This window comes from Poecilia reticulata, chromosome 13 (genome assembly GCF_904066995.2).
Source record: "Poecilia reticulata chromosome 13, P_reticulata-male-v2, whole genome shotgun sequence".
Taxonomy (NCBI): domain Eukaryota; kingdom Metazoa; phylum Chordata; class Actinopteri; order Cyprinodontiformes; family Poeciliidae; genus Poecilia; species Poecilia reticulata.
Genome location: NC_088842.1, coordinates 19,702,875 through 19,727,229, shown reverse-complemented (window position 1 = coordinate 19,727,229; position 24,355 = coordinate 19,702,875). Strand labels below are relative to the sequence as shown.

Below are 24,355 nucleotides of genomic sequence, written 5' to 3'. Positions count from 1 at the left end.
CATGTTCAGGAAACCAGTGTTGAGCTCGATGATTTGAGATGTGACATGGTGCATTATCCTGGTGGAAGCATTGCAACAGAATATGGGTACACTGTGGTTATTAAAGGATGGTGGTCAGAGTTATGAAGACTGTGGGTCTGAAATTATGCTCAGCTGGAGTCCAATGGGTGCCAAAATATGCAAAAATGTCCCCAACACCATCCCAACAATAACACCACACTGATTTGTGCAATTTAGGTTTGACAGATTTATGCCCTTTTTTTCTTTATGCCAAATTCTGAACTTAAATGTTGCAGCTGAAATCAAGATTTATCCAACCAGGCAATATTGTTTTTTAATCTGTTATTGTCCAATCGTGGTGAATCTGTGTGAACTGTAACCTTGCTTTCCTGTTCTTAGCTGACAGCAGCGTTGTCTTCTGCCGTTTTGACCCATCTGCTTTAAAGCTTGGCGTGTTATGCATTCATTGGTGGTTTTCTGCATACCATAGAAGCAAGTGTTATTTGGACTCCTGACAGACTTGCATGTTTTATCCTTACATGGGTGTTGGTGGATTCAGAGCCATGGAAAAAGCAAAAGAATTAGCTATCAAAGGATATGTGTGTGACGGCAACCAAACTTTATGAAACAGGCAAAAGATATCAGAATTATATCTAATGAATTGCAAATGCTAATAATAAGCAGTATTCAAGCTCTAATTAAGACAAGGTAAATTATGGGGTTTTGCTGAATCCAAGCCACAGTCAGAAGGCTGGTAAAAACCAGCGCCTTGTTCTACACTTTGCTTCATACAGACGGTCTGGATCCTCAGAAAAGAATGCTTGATAGAGGTCTGGACTCTTTCAAAGTTTTAATTGACTGGATTTGATTTAGCAAAAAAATAAAAATAAATAAGTGATGAGCTGCCAGTGACGTTAAAGGGACCAATACAAGGTAAATCATATAAACTTTCAATCGGGGTCTATTAAGTGAAAGATTTTTATTCTTATTTTTATTTTCATTATTTGCATATCCTTCATATTATTGCAAAAAAAAAATTAAAATCCAGAAATATTAAAATTGTATTTATTTTCCGAACATGTGCTCCAGACTGTCTTTGTGTCTAGGGACGCCCCTGGAGAAAAGCGACACAAATTGTGGGTTACACAATGTCTCAACATTTATTAAATTGAATATTTGCTGTCATCGATCTGATACAGGAACCACCGGGCTGAAGACTCTGATCATTGAATACACATATTCAATGATCAGTATGCGTGCGTGCGTGCATGTGTGTGTGCGCGCGCATCTCTCTCTCTCTCTCTCTCTCTCTCTCTCTCTCTCTCTCTCTCTCTCTCTCTGTGTGTGAAAGCGTGTCTTTGATGTAGGCTGGCTGATTTCAGATCAGATCCATAAAGCCTGCCCCTTCTCCCCGCCTTTGATCTGAGCTTGAGCTGCGCAGAGCTGTGCGGTGCGGTGCGGTGCAGGAGCTGCGGCGCTGACATGGTGAGCGGACCGGTGCGGGAAACACGCCTTTCGCCGGTCTGCTGTCCACTTTTTTGGGATCTTTAACCAACAGCCTGCTCTTCTTTTGATCAGGTAAGAAACGCGCTGAGTTCAGCTTGGGACATTCATGCGTCGTTCACTGACGGGAAACAGAGTTGGATTTTAGCAGATCACAGTAAAAGTCACCATAACAAACCTGCACTGTTTATCACGCTGAATTCAGTCTTCTTGTTTGTTTTCTTGGTGGCTACATTTTTGAGCTGCTATTTAGGAATTGTTGATTAATTTTGGATTGGTTGCATTTAGCAACAAGCAGGGTGAGATGTGAATTATAGTTTATTTAGTTCAAATAAGATATTTGAACTAAATAAAAAGAAGGGGTGGCTTTACATGTACATTGATTGTGCTTCTGGTTCTACCAAACTATTGAACCTGTAATGTGAGGAACAAACCCATAATATGACAGTTTTCTTCCCAGTGACTTGAACTTAAGGGATTTATTGTTTTTATGTCCTTCATTGAAAATTAACAAATCCTCCTGACCCGCTCTTTTTGTTTTATTTGTACTCAAGTCCTGGCAAACAACTTCCATCAGTTTGTCTAAAAATGTTTCACCAATACCAAGAGTTTTATACTAATTTTGCCTAAATTGCTGAGTTTTTTTTTTTTTTTTGGTTTAAATATGTGACCTCACCACTATGCAGAGTGTGAAAAATCTAAATAAGAAGGCATCATAATTTAGAAAACTACTCTTATTTTATTATTAAGTGATAGTTTAAGTAGGATAAACAGATTCTGCCAGTGTTGTTTAAAATGTGTTCCTTTAAGATATACCACTCTGAAATGTGACTTTAATAAATGTTACATTTTATTTCAGGGTTTCTTTTTGGAAAGCGTTCTTACCTCCAGATTCCAGTCATGTTCATGCTCTCTGCACATGCTTAAATTTAAATCAGATCTTTGTGTGTGTGTGTGTGTGCGTGTGTGTGTGTGTGCGTGTGTGTGTGTGTGTGTGTGTGTGTGTGTGTGTGTGTGTGTGTGTGTGTGTGTGTGTGTGTGTGTGTGCTTTCAAAGAAATCAACAACTTACTCTGTATTACATATTTGTTTTTGATCACCAAACTCTACACAGTTACTTTAGAACTACCCGGACTCACAGTGGTATTTCACTTTAACTTTAAAGTAGTGGGGAAATACCGTATCAGTATTTCAGTTGTCATATTAGTCGTTATTTGTTGATCTCAAAATATTGTCCCAAACAAATATGCCTTTGCTTCTTAACAGGAGAATATAAAGATTTGACTGGTGTGTCCTTGCTTTCAGCTCAAAGCAGTAGGTGGCCGTCAAGATGTTTTGGAGGCTTCCACACAGCTTGTCGCTCCTGCTAGCTGCACATATCGTCTTCTCAGCTTTGGTAGGAACGCGTTTACTTGTATACATTTGTGATTAATTGTATTGTTATTATCATTATTTAAAGTATACATGGATTATCACTGTTGTATTATCTGTAACTTACTGTATGTATGGGTATTTTGTTTATTAGACATCGATCTTGACAAAAATGAATTAGTTTGGCTATTTTCTCGGGTAGCTGTTGGAGCGATGGGAGCCGCTCTGTTAGTTTTCCACCATCAGAATTAGTCTTACTTTGAGGGAAAAGTGTAGTAGCCTCCTTTCAGCCAGCTGACCAGTGCACAGAAACATTTGTGGGAGGGTTGTGGTGGGCGGCAGGTTTTCGGGTGCCACTCCTTTAGCTTCTGTGGCATGACTGATGTTTTTAATTCACGGAAACATCTCTAAAAACTGTTTTTCTTGTCAATGAGGAAAAAAGGGAATTATCCTTCGTCCAGGTAGCCGCAGCAACAGGTGGTGAGGGGCAACACATAACTGTGATTAAAACCCTCTCAGACATGTCATTGCAAACACTTCTGACAGAAACCAACGTGCAAGACTTTTTAAAACATGTTAGCTTTTATAAACTGCATTTGCTGACTGTGTGTCTTGCAGTGTTGAAAAGGAGACTGAGAGTTCCCATCTGAGCGCATGCTGTCATATTTTCCCTATCCACTGAGCTTTTATGATTATATCTGCCGCCCAGACTCTCTGTTTTTCTGTGATCTCTGTATTGTTGCCAGCTACAAAGTTTCCCACAGGACTCATTAAGGTTTGATCTGTTCACATCCCATCTGTTCCAGACGTTACTATCAAAAGGAGTCCACAGCAATGACTTAGACCCTCTTAAAGTATCATGACACAAAGCGATGCGCTGCTGTGGAAGGGGTTGTCTTTATCTGCCACGGACAGAAGTGGTGATGAAAAGCAGGAATCTTTAACTTTCACCAAATGTCTGTTTCCCTTCAGATCGGCGTGGGAGCCATGGAGGGGAGCAGAGAGTGCAGAGAGCAGGAGTACAAGGACCGCTTCGGGAAATGCAAACCCTGCAAACAGTGCGATGCAGGACAGGAGCTTTCTAAGGTTGGAGCACAACTGTTTTGAAATACGTTTTTCTTTTTTTTTTTCCTTTTAATCGTCTCTTCTGTTAGACAGATTTATCCAGCGCTCTGTGTCCAAATGCAAGATATGTCTTTGGAATCGATCACAAGGACTTTGAGAAAAGTGTTTCACGTCACATGTTGGGGGGGAAAAAACTAGCAGCTTTATTTATTGCTTCCTCCCTTTCATCCAGAGAGCAGCCAAACCGTTATTAACTTCTGTCCAACAACGACGGCCCTTCTTTAATCAGTCACACCCATGCTTTTGACCTCCTCCAGCTGAATGGCTTCCATTGTCTTTCCCCATCGCGCCCGGTCCAACTCATTGTCTTCACCCTCTGAGGCAAGCCATGCCTAAGCTTGCAGCTCTCTCAACAGGGAACAGAGTCTTTTCCACCCCCTGAGCCGCAGCTTTCTGTGAGCTTTGTACAAACAGGCCTCTGTAGTGTCAGTTAGGGCTGGTGAGCAAAAAGCCCTTTTCCTCTCTAGCAGCGCCGATTAAAGCACCTATCCACCCCGGCAAGTGGAGGCAGTGATGGGAAGCCAAATAAACAGGACATAGAATAATCTAGATACCCCTCAAACGTTTTTGTCACATTATATCCACAGGTGGCAATGAATCTTATGGGTTAGACCGACAAAATATAGTGCACAATTAGTAAATGGTAGAAAAGAGACCCTGCTTTTAATTTTCATTAAACAAATACCTGACAAGTATGGCATTCTGCTGCATAATGCCCCCTTTACTTTGATACCCCTTACAAAATCAAGTTCATCTGATTTCTGAAGGCAATTTGTTTGGAAATAGAACCTACCTGTGTGTAATTTAATCTGGGCAATTGTCTTATGACAGTTATTATAGGCCCATCTTGAAACTTGGTGGTGGCAGAATCATGCTATGGGGATGCTTTTCTTCAGCAGAGTTTAAGACTCTGGTCAGAAATGTTGATAAAATTGAATACAGAAGCAGTGGAAGAAAACCTAGCAGTCTGTAAAAGATTTGAGACTGAGGTTTACCTTTATGCAGGAAAGCAACCAGAAACAAGCATCCGATTTGACAAAACTGGAACGTTCAAGTTCACAGACACTCTCTATGCAGTCTGACAGAGATCTGCTTCGAAAATAAATATTGATAGATTATTTAGTTTCTAGATGTTCAAAGCTGGTGAGACATGCTCCAAAAAACTCACAGCTATAATTCCAGTGAAAGATCGTTGTACTCTGAGGGACTGCAAAAAATGCACTACACACTTTTCAGATTTTAGTTGTAAAATTTTCAAAAAAGAAAAGGAAAAAAAAACTCTCCTTCCACGTTACATTTAGAAGCTATTTGTGTCATAAAATTCAGATGAAATGGATTGAATTATGGGAATAGTAATGAAGCAAATAGTGCAAGTCACTTTTGACTAGTGCCAAATATATATATATATATATATATATATATATATATATATATATATATAAAGATGAAATAGACTTTTTAGCAAAATATATTTCCAAACCTTAGCTGAGGACCTTCTCTTGTTGTGATATTCTAAAGAAGTTGTTTCTGATACCAGCATCAATGCGCTACTGCAGGTAATTAATTGGACTCTAAAATGAACTCAAACACACAGAGATAAAATGGGCATCAGAACTTTGTATCACTTTATGATCTGCAGCCTTGGTGTATGGTTGGATACTAGGCAGATGTTTCTGACAAAAATACATTAGCAGCAGGAAAATGAAAGATGAAAACACTCTCTACCCTCAGCTTTACATCTGTTGAACACATTTCAGCCCTGTCGCCTTTAATCTGCGAGCACACAAACATGCACTGTGTGCTCAGTAACATGCTTCAGTGATCCTCCAGTTTCTCTGCCTGCTCAGCAGGCGTGAGTGCTGCCCGCCACCCTGGGGTCCTGGTTAATAATTGGCTGCTTCACTCTTTCTCTGAAGGCAGGCGGGATGCTGGCTCAAAGAGAAGACCAGAGCCTGGGACCGGGGGAAAGACTCCCAGCATTAGAAAAGCTTGTGATCGGAGATCTGAGTAGCCCTAAAAGCGATGGGGGTTTGACCCGGTGGGGAAGGAAGCGGACTTCTGGAGTCCCTCTGTGCAGCTGCTATAGAGATTTCAGAGGAATGTGGCCCAGTTTGCTCTGGACGTTTGCCTCTGGAAGCTGCTCTGACAAACATCAATTAGCACCGCCGCGCTAACTGTTGCTCGAGGAGCCACCCACACATAGTCCATTATGACTACTTACTCTTTCTCTCCCTGACACATATTTCATTCCAGCTTTCATTCAGAGCCTGTTACTCTGTCGGTTTTGGTAGAAGAAAGGCTTTCTGGCCTTCCAGTGCATTCTAGAAAAAATGCCAGTGGCAAAAAAAAACAACAAAGAAATGTCAGGAATGTGTGTTTTTGATGTGACATCAATATGTAGCATAGAAAGATGGTAATTTTTCCTACAACAGCAATCCCAAGACAAAGAACCGCTGAGTGCTGCTGGCTGAAAAGCCTCTGCAAATATTCATTTTTGTCAAGCAGCAGAAAAGTTGTCCATTTGGTGCAGAATTTTTACATCTGAAGAAGTTTTCAGAGTCTTTCTAAACAAAACAGGTTTCATTGTGTTATGAGCTAAACAGAACTTTGCTCCAACGGACTTGGCAGTGTTTTCAGACTTGTTTCATCACAGGATCATATGACCGGCCGCCCCCCCTCCCCTCTCCTACCGTGATTCCCTCTTAATCACAGAAATATCTGTGCGTCTGAACACGCATCAGGACCCAGCCAGCTCGGCCCCTCTCTCCCCTCCACACGGCTGTTATGCTTGGCAGTCTCAGCCAAACAAGATCAGGAGATAGGACATGCAGGGGAACGTGATGTCGAGCATCTGCTTATTTTATTTAGTTTTCATGGTTTTTGAGGGCATGTAAAGTCATTTCTAAGTAGTTTCTATCTGTGTGTGTAGAAGTGGTGGATGCATAATTTGATACGTTGTCTGTAGATTTCTTTTAAAGTGCCATTTTTTTTTCAGATTGCGTACTTTAACCCTTGTATGTAGAAATGGGGTCCAACCGACCCCACACATTTAAAACTTGTATCATTTGCCATAGTCCTCAACATTTGCCTCAGTTTTCGTACGCACGAGGGTTAAAGAGACTATTGCAGTTAACAAACTCAATGTGGCATGTTTCTTTGTTTTTTGAATTTTGGCCTTTACTCGCCAGAAAATATGTCCTCTCCTATCTGGTTCAGCTGATGATTTGGCCAAAACAGAGTTACTTTCTCAAAATACTGTAGTTTAGGACCTTCAAGCTGTTATGCTGCTGTTTTGTTTATGCTGACGCCATCTACACCTTCTGATACGGGACAGAGACCATGAAGGTTCACCATTCTACCTCCAAACCTTTGATAAGCTGTGAGTCTGATAACATTTTGGAAATTCAAGCTGCTTAAAGTAGCTGACGTTTGCCACAGTTATAGATTCTTTTTACATTTTATGTTTACATATAACTGTACTTGTTAGTATTTGTTGTGCTGACTTTCAATCTGATATTTTCATGGGTCGGTAACTGCTATCAAGACACACCAAGGTTTCATGAAGTTACAGTTTCAGGGTTTTTAGAGCATTGAGTAATGTGATGTTGTCCCTACCTCTCCTTTGGCCACACACTACCAGTCAGCTGGCTGAAAAATGACACCTACGCTTTACAGCTCCAGAGAGACGAATTTAAGAGTTCTGATTCATTTCCAGCCAAAAGAAGCATAAAGTCATAATTTTTATTAAGGTAATGTTTAAAACTATAGCTGGCATCCTATGAGCAGCATGTCTGTAAAGCAACAAGCTGCAGACTAGCCACCTGAGCAGATAGCCTGACTAACTAATATAGTCTAGCTTTATAGGTTATGTTAAACAAAGGCTAAAAACAGGAGAAGTTACACTTTTTACGCAAATTATGGTCTAAAAACAAAAACAGAAGTCATTACATATTTTTCCACTCTATGAAAATAGATTGATATAAGGAAACTGTTTTTACCGAAGTAAACAAATTGTGAGCCTCTCCTGTGCCTGTGTCAGCTCTGTTGTGTCTTGTTTCCTGTTATAAAAGAAAGATGACATTGCTCCTCAGTAACCTATGCGGTCTGTACATAAGGAGCAGGACTTGGCTTTATTCCTCTTTGTTTCGGTGCTCTGACCTGCTTGTGTCCACGCAGCACCGGCCCATCCTGACATGTGGTGCCCCATGAACAGTACTTGTGCCAATGCTGGGCCTGGTTGGATTGAATCATCCTGAGGCCCCATTCCTTCATGTGGAAATAGGTCACCAGGCCCTATCCCGCAATCGCTCCTCTGCAAGTCCATTTTCAATCAACTGTCTTGACAAAACCAAAGATTATGACATGCAACGATGGGTCTTATTCATTTGTCTTTTTCCCTACTGCATAAGCCATCCCTCTTTTCTTTCCTCGGTGCCCTCCTCTGCCCTGCTGCATTGTACGGCCTTTTATGGAGAGCGCAGAGGAACAGCTGCAATAGGCCGATCCAATCTGGGCCACCTGGCCAAGCACGGCTCAAGGTTTCAATGTCAGGCTCACATGTGTTTGGCTGGAAGGGCCGTCTTTCTAATCCTCCCTCTCTGTGCCCGAGCAAGATCACATTTTTGCCTCCGACCTCCATTTTTATTTCCCCTAAACCCAACCCCCCCCCCCCCCGTATCAAAGTTTTCTGCCCACATTCCAGCCGGAGTGCATGCCAGGCCAGTGAAACGGGACACGGGCGAGGAGAGAAGTTCTTTTTTGAAGTTGACCTTCACTTTAATGATATATGCCTGTCCTCCAGGATCTGGACAGCAATGTGGGGATCCTGGATCACAGGAGTTCAGCTGCCACAGAGCCAATAATGAATGGACAATGCATGATGTCATTTCTGCAGGGTATTTTCATTCTGTGCAGTGTACAGTAATATCAGCTGTCATCCAAATGTCTAGCTGTTGTCAAGGTCACCAGGCTTTCAACAGGAGCTTCAGAGATATGGATATCTGGGAAAAGAGATACACAGTGGCCAGGTTGTAATTTTATCTATATAGGTCTGAGAAAGTGAGACCCTGGTAAATCTATACCACAAAATCTTTGCTCTTTTGTTTTGGCATAATCTCTCTAGACTCTTGGGTATTATTACCCACTTTTGTTTTTAGCTCACAACATAGAGGGTTTCTTCAGGATTCAGGTTTGGGGCAAAGGGGGATGTGGACGTTTTTAAAGGGGGGCTAAATATGTGCCAGTGAAGATGTTGATGTGTCACACCACAATAAAAGCTCAGGAAGGAATCGGCCGCAATAAACTTTATAAAATTGAGTGACTTGCAACATGAAGGCCAAAGACTGACAAACAAAAACACATTAAAAATTCTGATTAACCAAACCTATTTCTCGTAAGTTCTTGTCCATTAAAGTATCCACATAAGACTTTTTGGAGGATGAGGTGACTAAGTCTACGATGGTTCATTGTACTTTTCTAAACAGAGTCACTGTCTAAACTTCATGGCATAAAATGTTTTGCATTTTGCTAATCATATTAATGGTTTGTTTTTCCAAATTATTAAGCAGATCACGCTCCCATTACTTAAAATAAAGACATAACCATGACCTTAAACCACTTTTATTAAGAAGGCATTAGGATATTTCAGACTACAGTTCAAGCTGTAGGACTTTACTGTGAAGCTTTACTCGAATGAGACTGAAATGACAAGTACACTAGGCAGTAGGGTGCATGAAATGTTTGCTGAAACAAACCAATGCAGAGGAGTGTTTCGCATTAGATTGTTCACACGTGCAAGAGAAGCTGGCCTTTATAAACGCACCTTTAATGGTGGAGCACAAAACAAGTATTCATATGCTTTTCCCTCCATCTACTTCTTTATAATCCCTGCGCTCTTCCTGAAGCGTTTCCTTTGCTAGCCAGCCTCTCAATCAACGGGGCCCTCACTGAGTCAGCTCGGAGTGGGAGTAGTTTAAAAAACACAGCAATAAACCTGCGATAATACAACAGTGGGTGTCCCCCAACTGCTTTATTATTCAAATGCACGGCCCCTCTGGGTCTTGCAGCGGAAGGCGACTCATTCATACCGAGAGTCAGGGAGATTATTGGCTGTGTTAGATGGACTCTCAAAAGAGGCAGGCCATTGTTACCCTCTAACCCAGCGGGCTAAGATCATTCTTTAATTTCAAGACCCCCAGCAGTTCACATTCAAACTCCCCCTTTCACCATCTGCACATCAGCCCAAATCAACCAACTCCCCCGCACAACCCCACCGCTTCTTACTCAGTGTATTTTTCTCTTTTAATCCCCCCAGGAATGTGGCTTTGGTTATGGAGAGGATGCCCGGTGCGTGCCTTGTCGGAGCAGCCGCTTCAAAGAGGACCGGAGCCTGCAGAAGTGCAAACCCTGTCTGGACTGTGGCCTCATCAACCGCTTCCAGAAGGGCAACTGCTCCACCACCAGCAACGCCGTGTGTGGCGACTGTCTACCGGGGTGAGCGAGCACTCAAAACACCAATCTGTCTAATTTTATAGTAGAAAATAAATGTCTGTTTTATTTACTAAACATGTAACCTTGTGTCTGCCACAGATTTTATAGGAAAACAAAATTAAGTGGATTCCAGGACATGGAGTGCATACCTTGTGGGGACCCTCCGCCTCCATATGAGCCCAATTGTAAGCACTTTTGAATCATTTGACCGCTCCTAACGGTTGGCCTGAAATGCTCCCAGAAAACAGACTCCCCAATCCGCAGCAGGAGATGTTCGAACATGAAACAACAGAGATACAAAAGTCAGAAGGCAAACACCACCATCACAAACACACAATCATTTGAACTTCTTGCCAAATGCGAGTGGAACCAAAAACCCAGTGCCACAACAAAGCCAACACACAGACACACACCCGACATGCCAGCACAAAGTCCTCAAGAGTAACCAGAACCACAACTTTCTGAGGGTGGAGCGAACTGTGTTTGACTCACTAAGTCGAACCGAGGCAGCCAGCTATGTTACGAAGATAAATAAATGCTGGGATTTCAAAACTGGGAAGTTGAAGAGCTGAAATGGATCCTGCAATGACTACCTAAAATTTGCCAGCAGGGGATTATATTGGATTGTAGAACATGCCACTCATTTTCAGTGCTCAGTTTGGGCTAAAAGAGAAAACTTCCCTGATCAGAACATTTTGCTAAAGTATTCACTTCCCTTAAACTTTCTCTAACTTTAGAGCCACAAACTTCAAAGTAACACGCAGTGGAAGGAAAGGGGCAAATGGTTTTTGCAAATAACAATCTGAAAAGTGTGCATTTTTTTTTACCCCACATTATCTGATACCACCAAATACAATCCAACCAACCACCTTTGGAAATGACATAGGCAGTAAATAAAGAACACAAGTAATTACATTTCAGTTTGAACAGCATCATGAAAATTTAGGACCACAGGAGACATTTCAGGGAGAAAATGATAGAAACGTGTTGCACATGCTATGTGCAAACCTTAGAAGCTTGGAGACACTGCTAGTGAAAGGTGCAAATGCATACAACTATGCACTACAATTTGTTGGTATGCTTTTTGGTTGTAATATCACTAAACAGTCCAAAGGTTTAATGTGAATATCCTTTTCAAGGCACAGTTGAGGAAAAATGCTGCATGTTTGTTTGATTCAACACCAATTGCAACAATTCAGAGTTTGCTGCTTTAAACAAAAGATGCTGGGAATGTGTTACAATACACAGCTCATATTCCATTAGGATGTACATCCTATTAACTCCTTCCTCCTGGCCAAGAGCAATCGTATGATTTCAAGATTGCAAATGAAACCAACAAGCAAATGAACTTCTTACCTTTGGTAATTGAGTGTGACTTCCTGCAGGGAGCTTTTACTGACTATTTAAGTGTTGGAAGAGGGGAACTATCACCTAAACAACATTTGCAGTCTTTGCACAGCAGAATGGAGGCGTCATTGGACCGGCTGCTCTTGGTGTTGTCCTTTAATCTCGCCTCTTTATTGATGTGGGTAAGAAAAAAAAGAAAACCTGGATGTGTACGCTGACCTTGAGACAACAGGCCTCCCTCTGTCTGCTCATTTGTCCATCTGTGCCGCTTCCCGTTTTGATACTGGAGGAGGCCTGTGAAACAAAATGGCCATTGTGTGTGGGAACATAGCCGGTGGTTCGCTCCTACAGGGACTCTTGGTGGAGTATTTCCAAACGTTTGAAAGTCTTGCCACGCCCCCCTCCTCCCAGCCGCCCCTCACCCCCATCCACGGCTGTTATCTCGAGGAGGATGGTGAAAACTTAAAGGGCAGATCATTCTAATAGGCCACCCTGGCCCGGGGCAGCGGTGCAGCTGTGCAAGGGGAAGCAGTAGTAGTTTGGGGTGGACTGTAAATCTCCCCCCCCCCTCCTTCCTTCTTTCTCTCTCTTCCCCCAGTGGCTTTTTAGAGTTAAAATGAGGTTGTGTTTTATGGATTTCTTCATCCTCTGTAATGCGTTTCATCTGCTGAAATAGTTCACCGTCCCGGTGGAGCTGAACCTGTACGCGTTCTCTGGTAGCTTCTTCCTGTACAGACTTTATTACAATGGGCTTCATAAATCAGCCGGTCAGGAATTTTAAATGGTTTTCAGTTTATTCACAGACGAAAGTGATAAAATCCATCCATTAGGCATAATTAATGCAACCTTTAAGCAAAAGGCTGAAAAATCTGTTGAAAAAGGTTTGACCTTATCTGAATCTTCATTCCTTAGAATGAGATAAATTGCTTGTTTGTTTTTCAAGTAAAACTGCCAGTTAATCAGACGACTTGTGGAAGTCTACTTTTTGTTCCCCATTAGATAAACTCTTCATTTGGCCTTTTATGATATACATCTTGAATGCTACACATTCAAACATTCCTACTCATCAACACTTTCACTTTTTTTTTTTTTTTGCAAGTTTTCTAATACAGTTATGAACATTTCAACCAATATTTACTCATATAGATTACTTTTTGACATTTGCACCAATTATTCAGACAGAGACAGGAATCAACCGGTTCTACCTTGACTGGCTGTAGTTTGTTACCAAAACTAAGATTTCCCTCCATTTCCAGGCTATAAACACATCAGCTAACAGCGTGTTCTTGATTTTGATGAATATGAGAGTCATGGAGGTATGATACAGTAATTCATTTAGTTTCTTTTGGATTCAAAACCACCAACTCTATCAGGGAATCAGCTGTACATTTAGCTTCTTATGTCTTTAAAATATAAAAATTGAAAGTGGCAGGTCAGACCTGATCCACCTTTGTTAAACACTTTTCATAAGAGCTTAGTTTAGGAAGAGTAAAAGAGTTTGTTTGTTTTTTCAAAGTATTTGTACTTTGTAGCCTCCTGGACTAATGCAGATCAATTCTGTTTAAAATTTTCCAATTTGGACTGAATCATCTTATGAAATATACAGATTCTGTAAAACACAGCTTGGAACTTCTGATACATTTAAAAATTTAAGTTGCGATGTGGTAAATAAATTTCACTCTAAACAAAAGAAAAAACAATGTGTCTATAGATGTACTTGTTTATTCTACATTATTAAATAAGAAAGAAAGTCTGGAAATGAATACTATTTAAATTGCAAATTTTTCCTGAAGATATTCAGACCCGGAAACTATTTTAATGCTTTTTCAGACATTTCAAGACCCTGCCTACAAATATAGTCCACATATTAAAATTGGACTTCTCAGATATCATTAGGTCCCAAAATGTAGTTAAAACACTTGTTAAAAATCCTCCAGTATTTAATTTTATGAATCTAGTTCCCAGAAAAAAAAAAAAAGAAAGAAGGAAAGCCTCCAGCCTACCAGCAGCTTAAAGCAGCAGTTCCAGTATTTAAACTCACACTCATCGAAGCAACTCCGATGCAGACGTGTGGGATCATGATAGCTGCTGATCGCAGAACACTTTGTCCTGCCTCCTGTCTTACTCAAGCCATATGCGAACTGTCAAAGCGGCACCTTACAGCAATAATCATGCTTGGTGTTGCCAGAGAAGAGGTCGTTACATGCACACAAATCGAGTCGGCTCTGACACGGAGGCAAAAAAGTTCAATCTCAGCTGAAGAGGAAGTGCTTCTGTTGCCGTCAATTGTTATGTCACCAGATCAAGTCAATACAGGAAATGCATTCATGGGTAAATTAAAGCCTTAATTACGACAATCAAATAATCCACAAAGCCTGAAGGTCAACGGAAAACGGTGACATAAAGTTTAAGATGCAACACAGTTTAGTTATCAAACTTAAGTTCACTCATGAACAGGGTCAGGCATTCTTGTCGTACTGTTTGTGGCTATAAATTATATTTGGTCTCATGTAGGGAGGTGGGGCATAAGAGGCAAATGAAAATAAAAAATTAAAATTAGTTAGAAAAAATTGTTTACAATGTAATAATCTTTAAAAATGCTACAGTTTCAGGATGTTTTGGTTTTATTAACATGATATATTGGTTAAAATGATAAGCACTGTATAGTTTTTTGTTGTTATTTTGATGCATAGACTTAATTTAAAATAAAGACTAAACAAATACTAAATAACTTTTAACCATTCAGCTCTTCATACAGTAACCGTGTTATAATCCAGTGTAGTTCCTTATTTCTCCCGATAGGGGAAATTCATTTTGTACCAAAGCAGTTCAAACATACAGCACAATATAATTTAATAAGGATGCTATAGCCGAGGAGACCCTCTGAAACACTAACCAGCTGTTATCTACATGCTTTACTTAAACATATTTATCCTATTTTTTTGGTTACATTTTTGTTCCAAAATGAAAATAACTACAAGAACTGATAAGCATAACATTATCATACCTTTATTAACCTTCATGTTGGATTATTTTAGCAGCAGTATGACTAATTGCTTCTGTTCTTTTAAAGAAACAAATATCACACCAAACATTTTTATTGTATTTGTACACAAGATTATGACACTGAGAATCTCATCCTGTCTAACAGGGAAAAGTTTATTAGTTTTGTGTCAGCCAACCTGACAGCAGGGCTCAGCAACAGGTGGGAGAGGGGCCCTGCTGCGTTACTCCTTTAAAACACACTGTCTGACTGAGTTGTTGTTGTTATTTTAAAGCTGTGATTCCAGATGTTGCTTAACACGCCATGTCAAATTTAGTAAATTACATTTTCTTCACTGCGCTGAAAGACAAGAATCAAACATCTCTAACGTTTATGTGTAAATGACAACTCATGTCTGCACCAGATAAAATGCATTCCTCTCTCCTATTCAGCGATCAGGGTAAACATCGCTACGGCCCCATTAAAGAAAAACCTCAGACGCATTCATACAGACGTAAGTCAAAGAGTCCTTTAAGGTGCAAAGACGTGCTGCTTTTATTTGGACTATAAGTGCCATTCCACAAAATGAGTGCGTCTGTGAAAGGCTGCGGTTTATTGGTCTGGTTTGTGTGGAGATAATATCAGCAGGTGAGGTCTGTTCAATGGAGCAGTGTTTATCTGTGTGCGCTGCAGCTGCCGGCGCTCCGATAACAGGCCGCCTTTGTGTTGATGCTCACCTCGGATGAGCTGGATCTGACCTTCACAATGAAGACCCAAGTTTAAACACCATGGTCAGACACCACACAGACACCCTGGGCTGGTTGAGAGTCTATAAAAAACCAAACACTAACACAGTTGGAAACAACACTCAGCTTTAGGATGCCGGTTTAGATTCCAGATTTTAATACTTTAGGCTAAAGGAATTTTTGAGCTGGTTTACTGTGATTGAATGTTGCCTCAGTAGTTTATTTTGTATTCTTCAGTTTGACCAGGAGGTTTGAGAGCAAACAAGGAGTTATCAGCTTCACTGCAGCTAAAGCCTTTCAATACAAACATGCCTGTATAAACAGGAACTTATATAAACCAGCATGGCTCAAGTTGTGCCACGATGCCTCTGGAATGTTCCATAAATCCGACATCGTGTACGTTCTCTTGTTTATATCCAACCGGTCCTGTGCGATCCCTTCTCGGGAGATTTGAAACGCTGCTTTTGGTGTTTCATCATATTTCCCCATCTGAAGGAATGTTAAAATACCCTTATCCCATATCTGTCTAAAAGAGGAGGAAAAAAGAAAAAACAAAAAAGCTGGCCAGCGCTAAAGCAATGTTTACACTGCAAAACAAAGAGCTCTTGAACGTGAAAAGGCTGATACCGGTCGCCTTTATGATTAATATACTGAAAAACAAATAGCGGAGCTGACTAGAAGAAAGATCTCCTCAAACAAGAGCTCACTCATTCTGGCTGCTGCCATTCTCATTGGTAACCGCTCGATCTGCTTCACGTCACTGTACGCTCCCTGTCGCTGTTTGCTCTGTATTAACCCACGCCCTAAATGTCATACGCACACAGACCGGGGGAGACTGTGTGTGTGTGTGTGTGTGTGTGTGTGTGGGGGGGTGTGTGTGTGTATGTGTGTGTGTGTGTGTGTGTGGGTGTGTGTGTGTGTGTGTGATTTCTCCAGCAGGTCAGAGTTAATTGTGTGGAGCTATTTGTACATGGCCTTGAGAGTTTAGGCTGCTACTGTCTTTCTTTGAAAACAACAATCAGAGTGGAAGGGCTTTGAAATTATGCGCAAATTTGGAATAGTTATAAACTGATATGTGAAGGGTGTGCCAGCGAGACTGAAAGGCTTCGAATTTTCTCTGTGTTGGCGTTAGCCTTCAGGCTTTCTCTAATAATGGTTGATGACAAGGAAAGAAAGTTTTATTGTGACACTATGTGGTAAATATTACTATCCATGGGTAATGGTTTAGTTTAATTAAACCATATCATGCCATGCAAATCTCCCCATCCTTAACTTTCCTCTTCTACACAAAATGTGTCAGTTTCTACAAAGAAACTGACACATTTCTTTGTCAGAACTAAAAAAGCAAACACGACACACAGCACAGGTTGATAAACTCAACTTTTCCTTTCACTACAGATAATATAATTGTCTGAAACGTGAAAAGAGTTGCACGTAATGATCCTCCCACCGATAATTATCACCTGATTCTTCAAAACACAGCTGCAGAGTGTTTTGGTGATTCTTTGCTCTCTGCCTTTATTTTGCGTTTGCTTAAATCTCTGCACTTTCATGTAAAAACCGAAAAAAAAATGAAAAAAGAATTAATGGTGAAACCTGACTCTGAATAAGTTCTCGTGATGTGTGGCGCTCTGTGATCTTTGTTTAAACTAACAGTCTCTGAAAACATTTAGAAAAATCCACAAACGAGTCGCCCGCTTCAACCGCGTGGAGAATTTCATTTGATTAAAGGATGATTACACGTATAGCAGAAGCCATTTTTTTTTTTTTTTTTTTTTTAAACCGCTTCACGTTTTTCTGTTGTGATGTTTAGCCTTAAGCCGCATTAAGCCCCGACGCTCCGTAGCTGTGCGAACACGTAAAATGAGCTGCATTCTTCAAGGCTTTAAATGACTGTGTGTCAAGGGTCCCGATGGCTGGAGCCAATGCAGACATTGTTTCTCCCCTCAGGTGGGATGAGAGACGTAATGGAGCCTCATTATGAAACCGGCACGACGCAGACGCTTAGATAGACTGTGTTTTCTAATTTCATCCCATACATAGAGAAACTTGAGGTTTTTTTTTTTTTTTTTTTTAAGCTGTCCTAGCTTGTGTGCCTGTCGAAGTGCGAGAGGGGTGGTAGGTGGAGACCAATGTGTGTAAATCATCCTCTGCTCAGAACAAGACAGAGGCAGTTAAAGAGGGAATCCACCACAGGCGTTTTGTCTTTGAACTCCTCTGCTCGTTTCATTAGGCTTTAGCAAAAAGGCAGCTGACCCAAAGAACAAAGAGACAATTACTCTCCCGCTTCCACATCGCCTGGGGAGGCTCGCATTATTATGGCCGTCTGCCGTGTTTGTCCAGGACGTTTCTTCCACTTTAAGTAAAGCAGCGTGTTATGTTATTCCTCTGCTCTCATTTCCCTGTGTGGTCTCCTCCGCAGGTAGTGGGCGTGTGAACCTGGTGCCTCTGCCCTCCGTGGTGACGAGTCCTCGTGACGTGGCGCTGGCCGCGGTCATCTGCAGCGCTCTGGCGACGGTCCTGCTGGCGCTGCTGGTTCTGTGCGTCATCTACTGCAAGAGGCAGCTGCTGGAGAAGAAGCCCAGCGGTCAGTCAGGATGCCCTCGTGCTGTGTGCTGCATTTTCTTTATTTCTCGAAGGAACATTTTAGATGTTTTCTTATTAATCCCCTTCTTTATGAGTGTGGCTTTGATAAACTGAATGGCTGGTAAAGATGCGCCAGACGTAATCTTCTACTAAAATGTGCAGGACGACAACACAAGAGATTCCAGAATTGGAGTTTTTTTTTTTTTTTTTTTTTTTTTTTTTTTTTTTAGATCCTTTTCGTCATTTGTGCAACCTAATTTTGTAGAAGCAGAGGGATTTAATCCACAAGCAATAAAAGCAAGTCTTAAGGTCTCTGCAAGACGGAAAGAGAAATTTTAACGATGTTGTTTGGTTCTTGTTAAAATATACAAGTACATCATCAAGATGTGTAGTTTGAGTTTATCACTGTGTGATTGTGGAGGTCATCTTTAAGTTTCTGAAGGTTATTATCAATAATTAAAACTTCAAAAGGATTTGAACATAAAACTGAGACTTGTGATGCTCCATATATAGCAGAGAAAGCAAACACATTTTATGCATTTTGTCCTTTAATCCACACAAAAGCTCAGTTTAATGTCACTAAAAATGATTATCAAACTTCTGAAGAAAGAGGGTTTGGGGAAATCTCTGTATCCACATGGGGAAACTGAGATTGACATGATTCCCAATTGACTTAGTCATGTATTTTTATTAACTTTATATTCTAATACACGATTTAAAGTAGTTCAACCTATATATCTATCAACACAAATTAACCTTCAGGCGCTTTCCTTAATTCCTAGTAGGAAGTTGTGTTTGTTTTGTTTGAAGCAATCCGATTAACTGACACCGGTTTTAGCTTTGCGCTGCTCCTTTTGCGTTTTTTGTTTAAAAGAACACTGAGGTGGGGCATTGTGTGTGTTTATGTGAGTAAAAACGTTTCTTAAACTGTGTTCCAGGGTGCACGATAGTATTTTTTTCAACAAAGTTGTAGAGATATTTATTTTGATAATGACCCAGCTGAGTTTGTACAAGGTCCTAAATCTCACTTTTTCATGGAGTTTTCATGATTTCATGCCTCTAAAAAAACGATCTTGAATCACTTTTGAATATTCTGTGAAATTTTTGTGGGTCTGTTACAACAGTGACATTTCAGTGCAAGATAATTTTATGAAGATGTTTTAAAAAAAAAGCCCATGTGCATTCTAAAGCCTGCCTTTAAATTATTATCCTGACTTCAGAGATATTAAGTTGGCAGATTAATGTGTTTGAAAAAAAAGAGCTGCTAAGGCCTTGAAATGAGGCTTCACTGCTGTCTGAACTTGACTTCATTTCTCCTTTGTTAACGTCCCAAACCGGGTGCTGAACTAAGCTTTATTAAACGACGCTGCATATTTGTGGGAACTTGTTTAATAAGCTGCATTCGTGAGGCTAGAAGTGATTAAGCCTGTGAAATATCCCCGGGCGACAAATTAATGACATCATGTGTCCCCTTTGAGCATGTCGGGAACAAAGAGTTGTAGCAGAAGGTATCAAGGCACTTTTTTTTTTTTAACTCCTTGCAAAAAGATTGCTTCAGTTAAGTATTTTGTCGGTGATTTCCCTCCATTAAAATATGCACAACGCCCTTCACCAGAGCTGGCACAACATGCAAACTGTTGTACTTTCAAATTATACTAAGGAGTTATTATGAACCTCATTAACGTGATGCTGGTTAGGCTTGTCAGTTATACCTGATTATGCTACAACTTTGTCCTGTGGAGAGAATGATTACAGATTTAGAGGCTGGAACAAATTGATTAGGCAATAAATTCATATTTATTGAGGTCTTACAGATTAGTTAGTTGTATTTTTTATACCTAAAGTCCATTTGTAAATATGGGTTTTTCGTTGAACAATTTGAGAGGTCTGCAGCTCGTTTCTTGCGTCATGGAAGATCAACGTGTTGTTGCTGTTCTTTTCTTTCAGCTTCCTCTTTGAGGTCTCAGGACTGTCCCTACAGCGGGGCGGAGCTCTCCTGTCTGGACGCCCGCTGGCTCCACGACTTCCCCCACAGAACCTGCTGCCAGTGTCACCTGGACTCCGGACACCGCTGTGGTGCGTTTAGGTTCAGTTGATGAAGTCTGTAAAAAATCCAGTGATTGTTTTGTTAACTTTGTTGGTGAGCAAGTCACCAAAAGATGAACGGTACAGATGACTGTCTTGAAATTTATATATTGTGTGTGTGTGTGTGTGTGTGTGTGTGTGTGTGTGTGTGTGTGTGTGTGTGTGTGCTGTGTAGGTCCAGTACACCTGAACCCCTCTCTGTGCTATGATGACAGTTGCAGTTTGGGCTGCAGCCAGGATGTCAGTCCTTTCCAGTCACAGATGAGCCTCAGTGATGAGTAAGTAACATTCGTGCTCAAGTACAATCTTGTAGAGTGTTAATCTATATACATTGTGACTGAATTATCAAATTTAGCTGCAATAGAAATCATTTTTCTGTGAATAGCTTACCAACAGGTGTATGATAGTGGAGATAATAAACACTCGTGATATCCTGTTGTTGGAGGGGAAAAAATGTGCCAAAGAGGTTACAATTAGCCTAATAATAAATGTAGAGGTGATCTACAATGGAGAAGGTTACCTGCAGAATGTAAAATGGTTTTAATAAACAAACAAATATTTGCCACTTCACTTGGTAAATCCAGCTAAACATTAAACGAGTATTTTGAAGGCTCTATGCAAATAATCGTTGAATAAAAGGGGATTTGTACATTCGCTAGAGATTCACTAATCAGAGTTTCTTGGCTAATTTCTCATCTCCAGCTTTATGAAGCCTAAACTGGCATTTTAAGCTGTTTAACATCCTATATCAGCGATTACAATGGTTAAAATCACTAGCCGTAAATAATGCCAGCTTTGCTTGAAAATGTTCAGTCTGTTTGAAATGCAACAAATATTTTATTGTGGAAAATGTAATTATCATTTGAGTAGCTTCAAGATTTATTTATTTTTTTTGTTTTTTGTGCTAACCAGAATAAGATTGGATTTTTGAATTGCCAGTTAAGGATCAGGACAAGTCAAACTGAAAACTGGTTAAAACCAGTCACCAGCTGATTGCTTAATGTAACGCTAATATTATCACTGTAGATAAAACGTCGGATTAGAATCCATTGATTCAAATTTGCATAAGTCTCTTCATGGTCGTCCCCTGTAAGCTCGGCTTTTGTTAAGACCTGCAGGTAGAACATCAACCAGCTTAACACTGAACACTCCACTTTTCATCTTACTGCCTTTATTATCAAGCTGCTGTAGGCGAATTAAGAGGTTCGTCTGTTTGAAGCTCCGCCAACAGGAAAAATCAAATGGGTGTCTCCACCAGGATGTGTTCAGGTTGTTACATACACGGTTGCGTTTTTTCTTTCCACAGAAATAGGCACCTACATGAAGAAGATACTCCAATGTGGCTGGAAGGCCACACAGAGCCCGAGTGTGTGGGAGCGGACGAAATGACAGGAAGCGTCGAGTCTCCTGAATACTTGGAGCTTCCGCTCTGTGGAGTCGACCCAGCGGGAGGAAGCGAGGAGCGAGGAGAGGAAGGGGAAGGATTGAGGGAGTATTCATGTGAAAGGAGGAGAGAGAACTGCAGTGACACTGTGGCTGATGCACTTCTTCCTAAACAGCAAGGGCAAACGCAGGAAGGTGAGCGGCCATGTTTCTCTGGATTTATGTCACTTTTAAAATAAATTGTATTTTTTTAGGGGGGGGCTAGGGGTGTTATGATGTGGTTGTGTATAAATAAATTAATATTTACTCCTACCTTTGGCTTAAAGGCTTTACTTAATATAAGAAAAAAATACCATCCTCCTACCTGTGTGTGTGCCATGACCCACTCAACATCCAAACTAAAACATTTAAACTTTTTATAAAAAGTCATAAAGAATGTTCTGAGATTAGTGCTAAATGTACAATACAAAGGTGGGAAAAGAAGTTTTTCAGGTCTGACGCTGTGCCATGTAGGATATACAGACGTTAACAGGAGTTGTGATATAATAAACGTGGGTTATTGTTATTTGAAACATTTTTTTTTTTATAACTGCTGTAATTGTCGATGTGAACAAGTTTAGGTCAATAGCTTTATTATTTGAACTTTACACGTCTGCCTGAACTGGAACAACACGTTCTTGTGCGAGTCCCATTTTCAAGAATTGCTATAAAAAAACAGATCTGTGTATATTAATATTCCGGGGAACCAAGAAACCATTGATGACAAATTTAAAGCTTCTGAACCTCACATTTAGAGGCAGTCGCCTGCTATTGCTACTTGCTCATTCAGGAGGAATAAATGCTGCAACTCAACGCCTCGATGCAATATGCTGGGTTTCCTTATATAGAACATTTTTAAAATTAACTTGAATAATAAATTGAGTTTAGCACACTGTTTGAATTCAGTTGGAATGGATACATGATTAAATTTAAACAATTTTTTTTAGAAAGTGCCTCGAGACGACATGTTGTGAATTGCTGCTATATTAAACTGAATGAATTGGACTTCAAAACTTAAAGTAGTTGGAGGATTTTTCTATAGATGTTACTAATTGTGGAGCAGGTAATCAGATAAAAACTATTATTTCTCAATGAAGGGAGTTTTCCCCACTAAATTATTAAACTTCAAATAAGAACTGGATAAAGAATGAATTAGTCCTAAGGATTTTTATTTTTTTGTATCTTTAACTATAGGGAGCATTTAATAATTATTTTATTAAATGCATTAATAATTATTACATTATTATTATAATGTAATAATGAATCACCATCATCCTAAGGTCCACTCAGGTTCAGAAAGCACACAAACTGGAGAGAATAAATACATTAATTCCTCATACATCATGTGGACACGTGTGTCTCAGCCCAGCCTTTTTATAAACTGTTATGTAGCGCTTAGTGTGTGTGTGTGTATGTGTGTCCATGGTGAGCATGCAGTAAAAGAAACTGGAGACAACTCCAGCCCTTTGATGTAGTCAACAGGATCCAGCTTTAAGTCGGCCCGCTGCCGTCTCAGGACAGATACGTTACTAATCGCTGTGTGTGCGCTCTCCTCTTCCTGCTCTCTGCCCAGGGTGACGTGGACGTCTCTGGCTTGAACCCCCGCCTGGACTCAACAACAGCCACGGCCAGATTCAGTCTCGGATTATTACCTAGTCTCCCCACGCGCACAGAAGCACAGCAACACAGACACAACCGCGGCCGTGCCGTCTCCTCGAAATGCCTCGTCGGTGAGCCTCAGAGCCCTCCGTCAGATGGTCCAAACAAAAACCCCCCACAGGAGCGCTGCCGCAGATGGATGAACACACTAAAACACACCGAGAATGTGAACTCGATGGCCCACTGGGTTCGATCATATGAAGTTGAAACGTTGTGACTTTTACCAGTGAAGCAAAGTGAATCCTGAGAATGTCTCGCATCGTCACATGTAGGAGAATCTAAACTTGTACCGCTCGTCTAGAAGCAGGTGTTATGAAGCTTTTGTGTAAAAGTTTGACGAAATGTCTCAAAGGTGAAAAAGTTGCACATCGAAGACAATCTTGATCGTACGGAGCAGGTTGGGACGAGGAATGTCTAAGTGATAAACGCCCTGTAGATACTGTAAAATACTTAATAGGTCAATATTTTTGTTACGGACTGTAGACTTGACTGCATGCTTGCCTTTCTCAGCTCTGTTCTAGCGTTGTTGGTTGTGAAGCTTCATGTCCACGTAGCGTTGTAAATAAACCTCTGAAACAAAATGACATTTCATGGTTTCATTGAAGAAGTGGAATACTTACCTGTGAAATTACTAAGTGCAACTTCACCTTTGACCTCATCTCCCTGCTGAAGGTGATACCCATTTGTTGGTATCTAAAAAATCCCACGAGTAACATGAATTTACAATCGGGTAGAAATAAATACACTCATCAATCTGAATGATTCATTTGAACTGTTCCTTTTTTGGGTGGCAGTATTATACGAACAACTTCACAGCAAAAGTACAAAATCATACCAACTATTTTTGGTCTACTACTTGTGCAAACATCTTAATACACTTCAAATAAAGAAAAACTAACGAGTAACTTTTCTGTAAGATATAGGAGCTTGTGTTTAAGTAGACAATTCCTTTATCTACTTAGATTTTAAAAAGCACAAGTTCCTCTCGGAGATTGCTTCACTTATAACAAGACCTCTTTCCCATGTTATAACTAGTACTT

At 40.5% G+C, this 24,355-nt stretch overlaps 1 protein-coding gene across 2 annotated transcripts; it reads left to right on the top strand.

Moving 5' to 3' along the window:
* Positions 1–1,415: 1,415 nt before the first annotated feature.
* Positions 1,416–23,896, top strand: LOC103474716 (tumor necrosis factor receptor superfamily member 19-like). 2 transcript variants are annotated; one of them, XM_081614195.1, is made up of 10 exons: positions 1,417–1,578; positions 2,808–2,898; positions 3,846–3,959; positions 10,312–10,490; positions 10,587–10,672; positions 17,986–18,150; positions 20,097–20,225; positions 20,410–20,512; positions 21,541–21,812; positions 23,230–23,896. In XM_081614195.1, the coding sequence occupies exons 2-10, from the start codon at positions 2,833–2,835 to the stop codon at positions 23,232–23,234; spliced, it is 1,119 nt and encodes a 372-aa protein (XP_081470321.1). In that variant the 5' UTR covers positions 1,417–1,578; positions 2,808–2,832; the 3' UTR covers positions 23,235–23,896. The 2 variants fall into 2 exon arrangements, with proteins under 2 accessions (XP_008424093.3, XP_081470321.1); XM_008425871.3 differs by lacking the exon at positions 2,808–2,898 and having other exon boundaries at positions 1,416–1,578.
* The last annotated feature ends 459 nt before the right edge of the window (positions 23,897–24,355 follow it).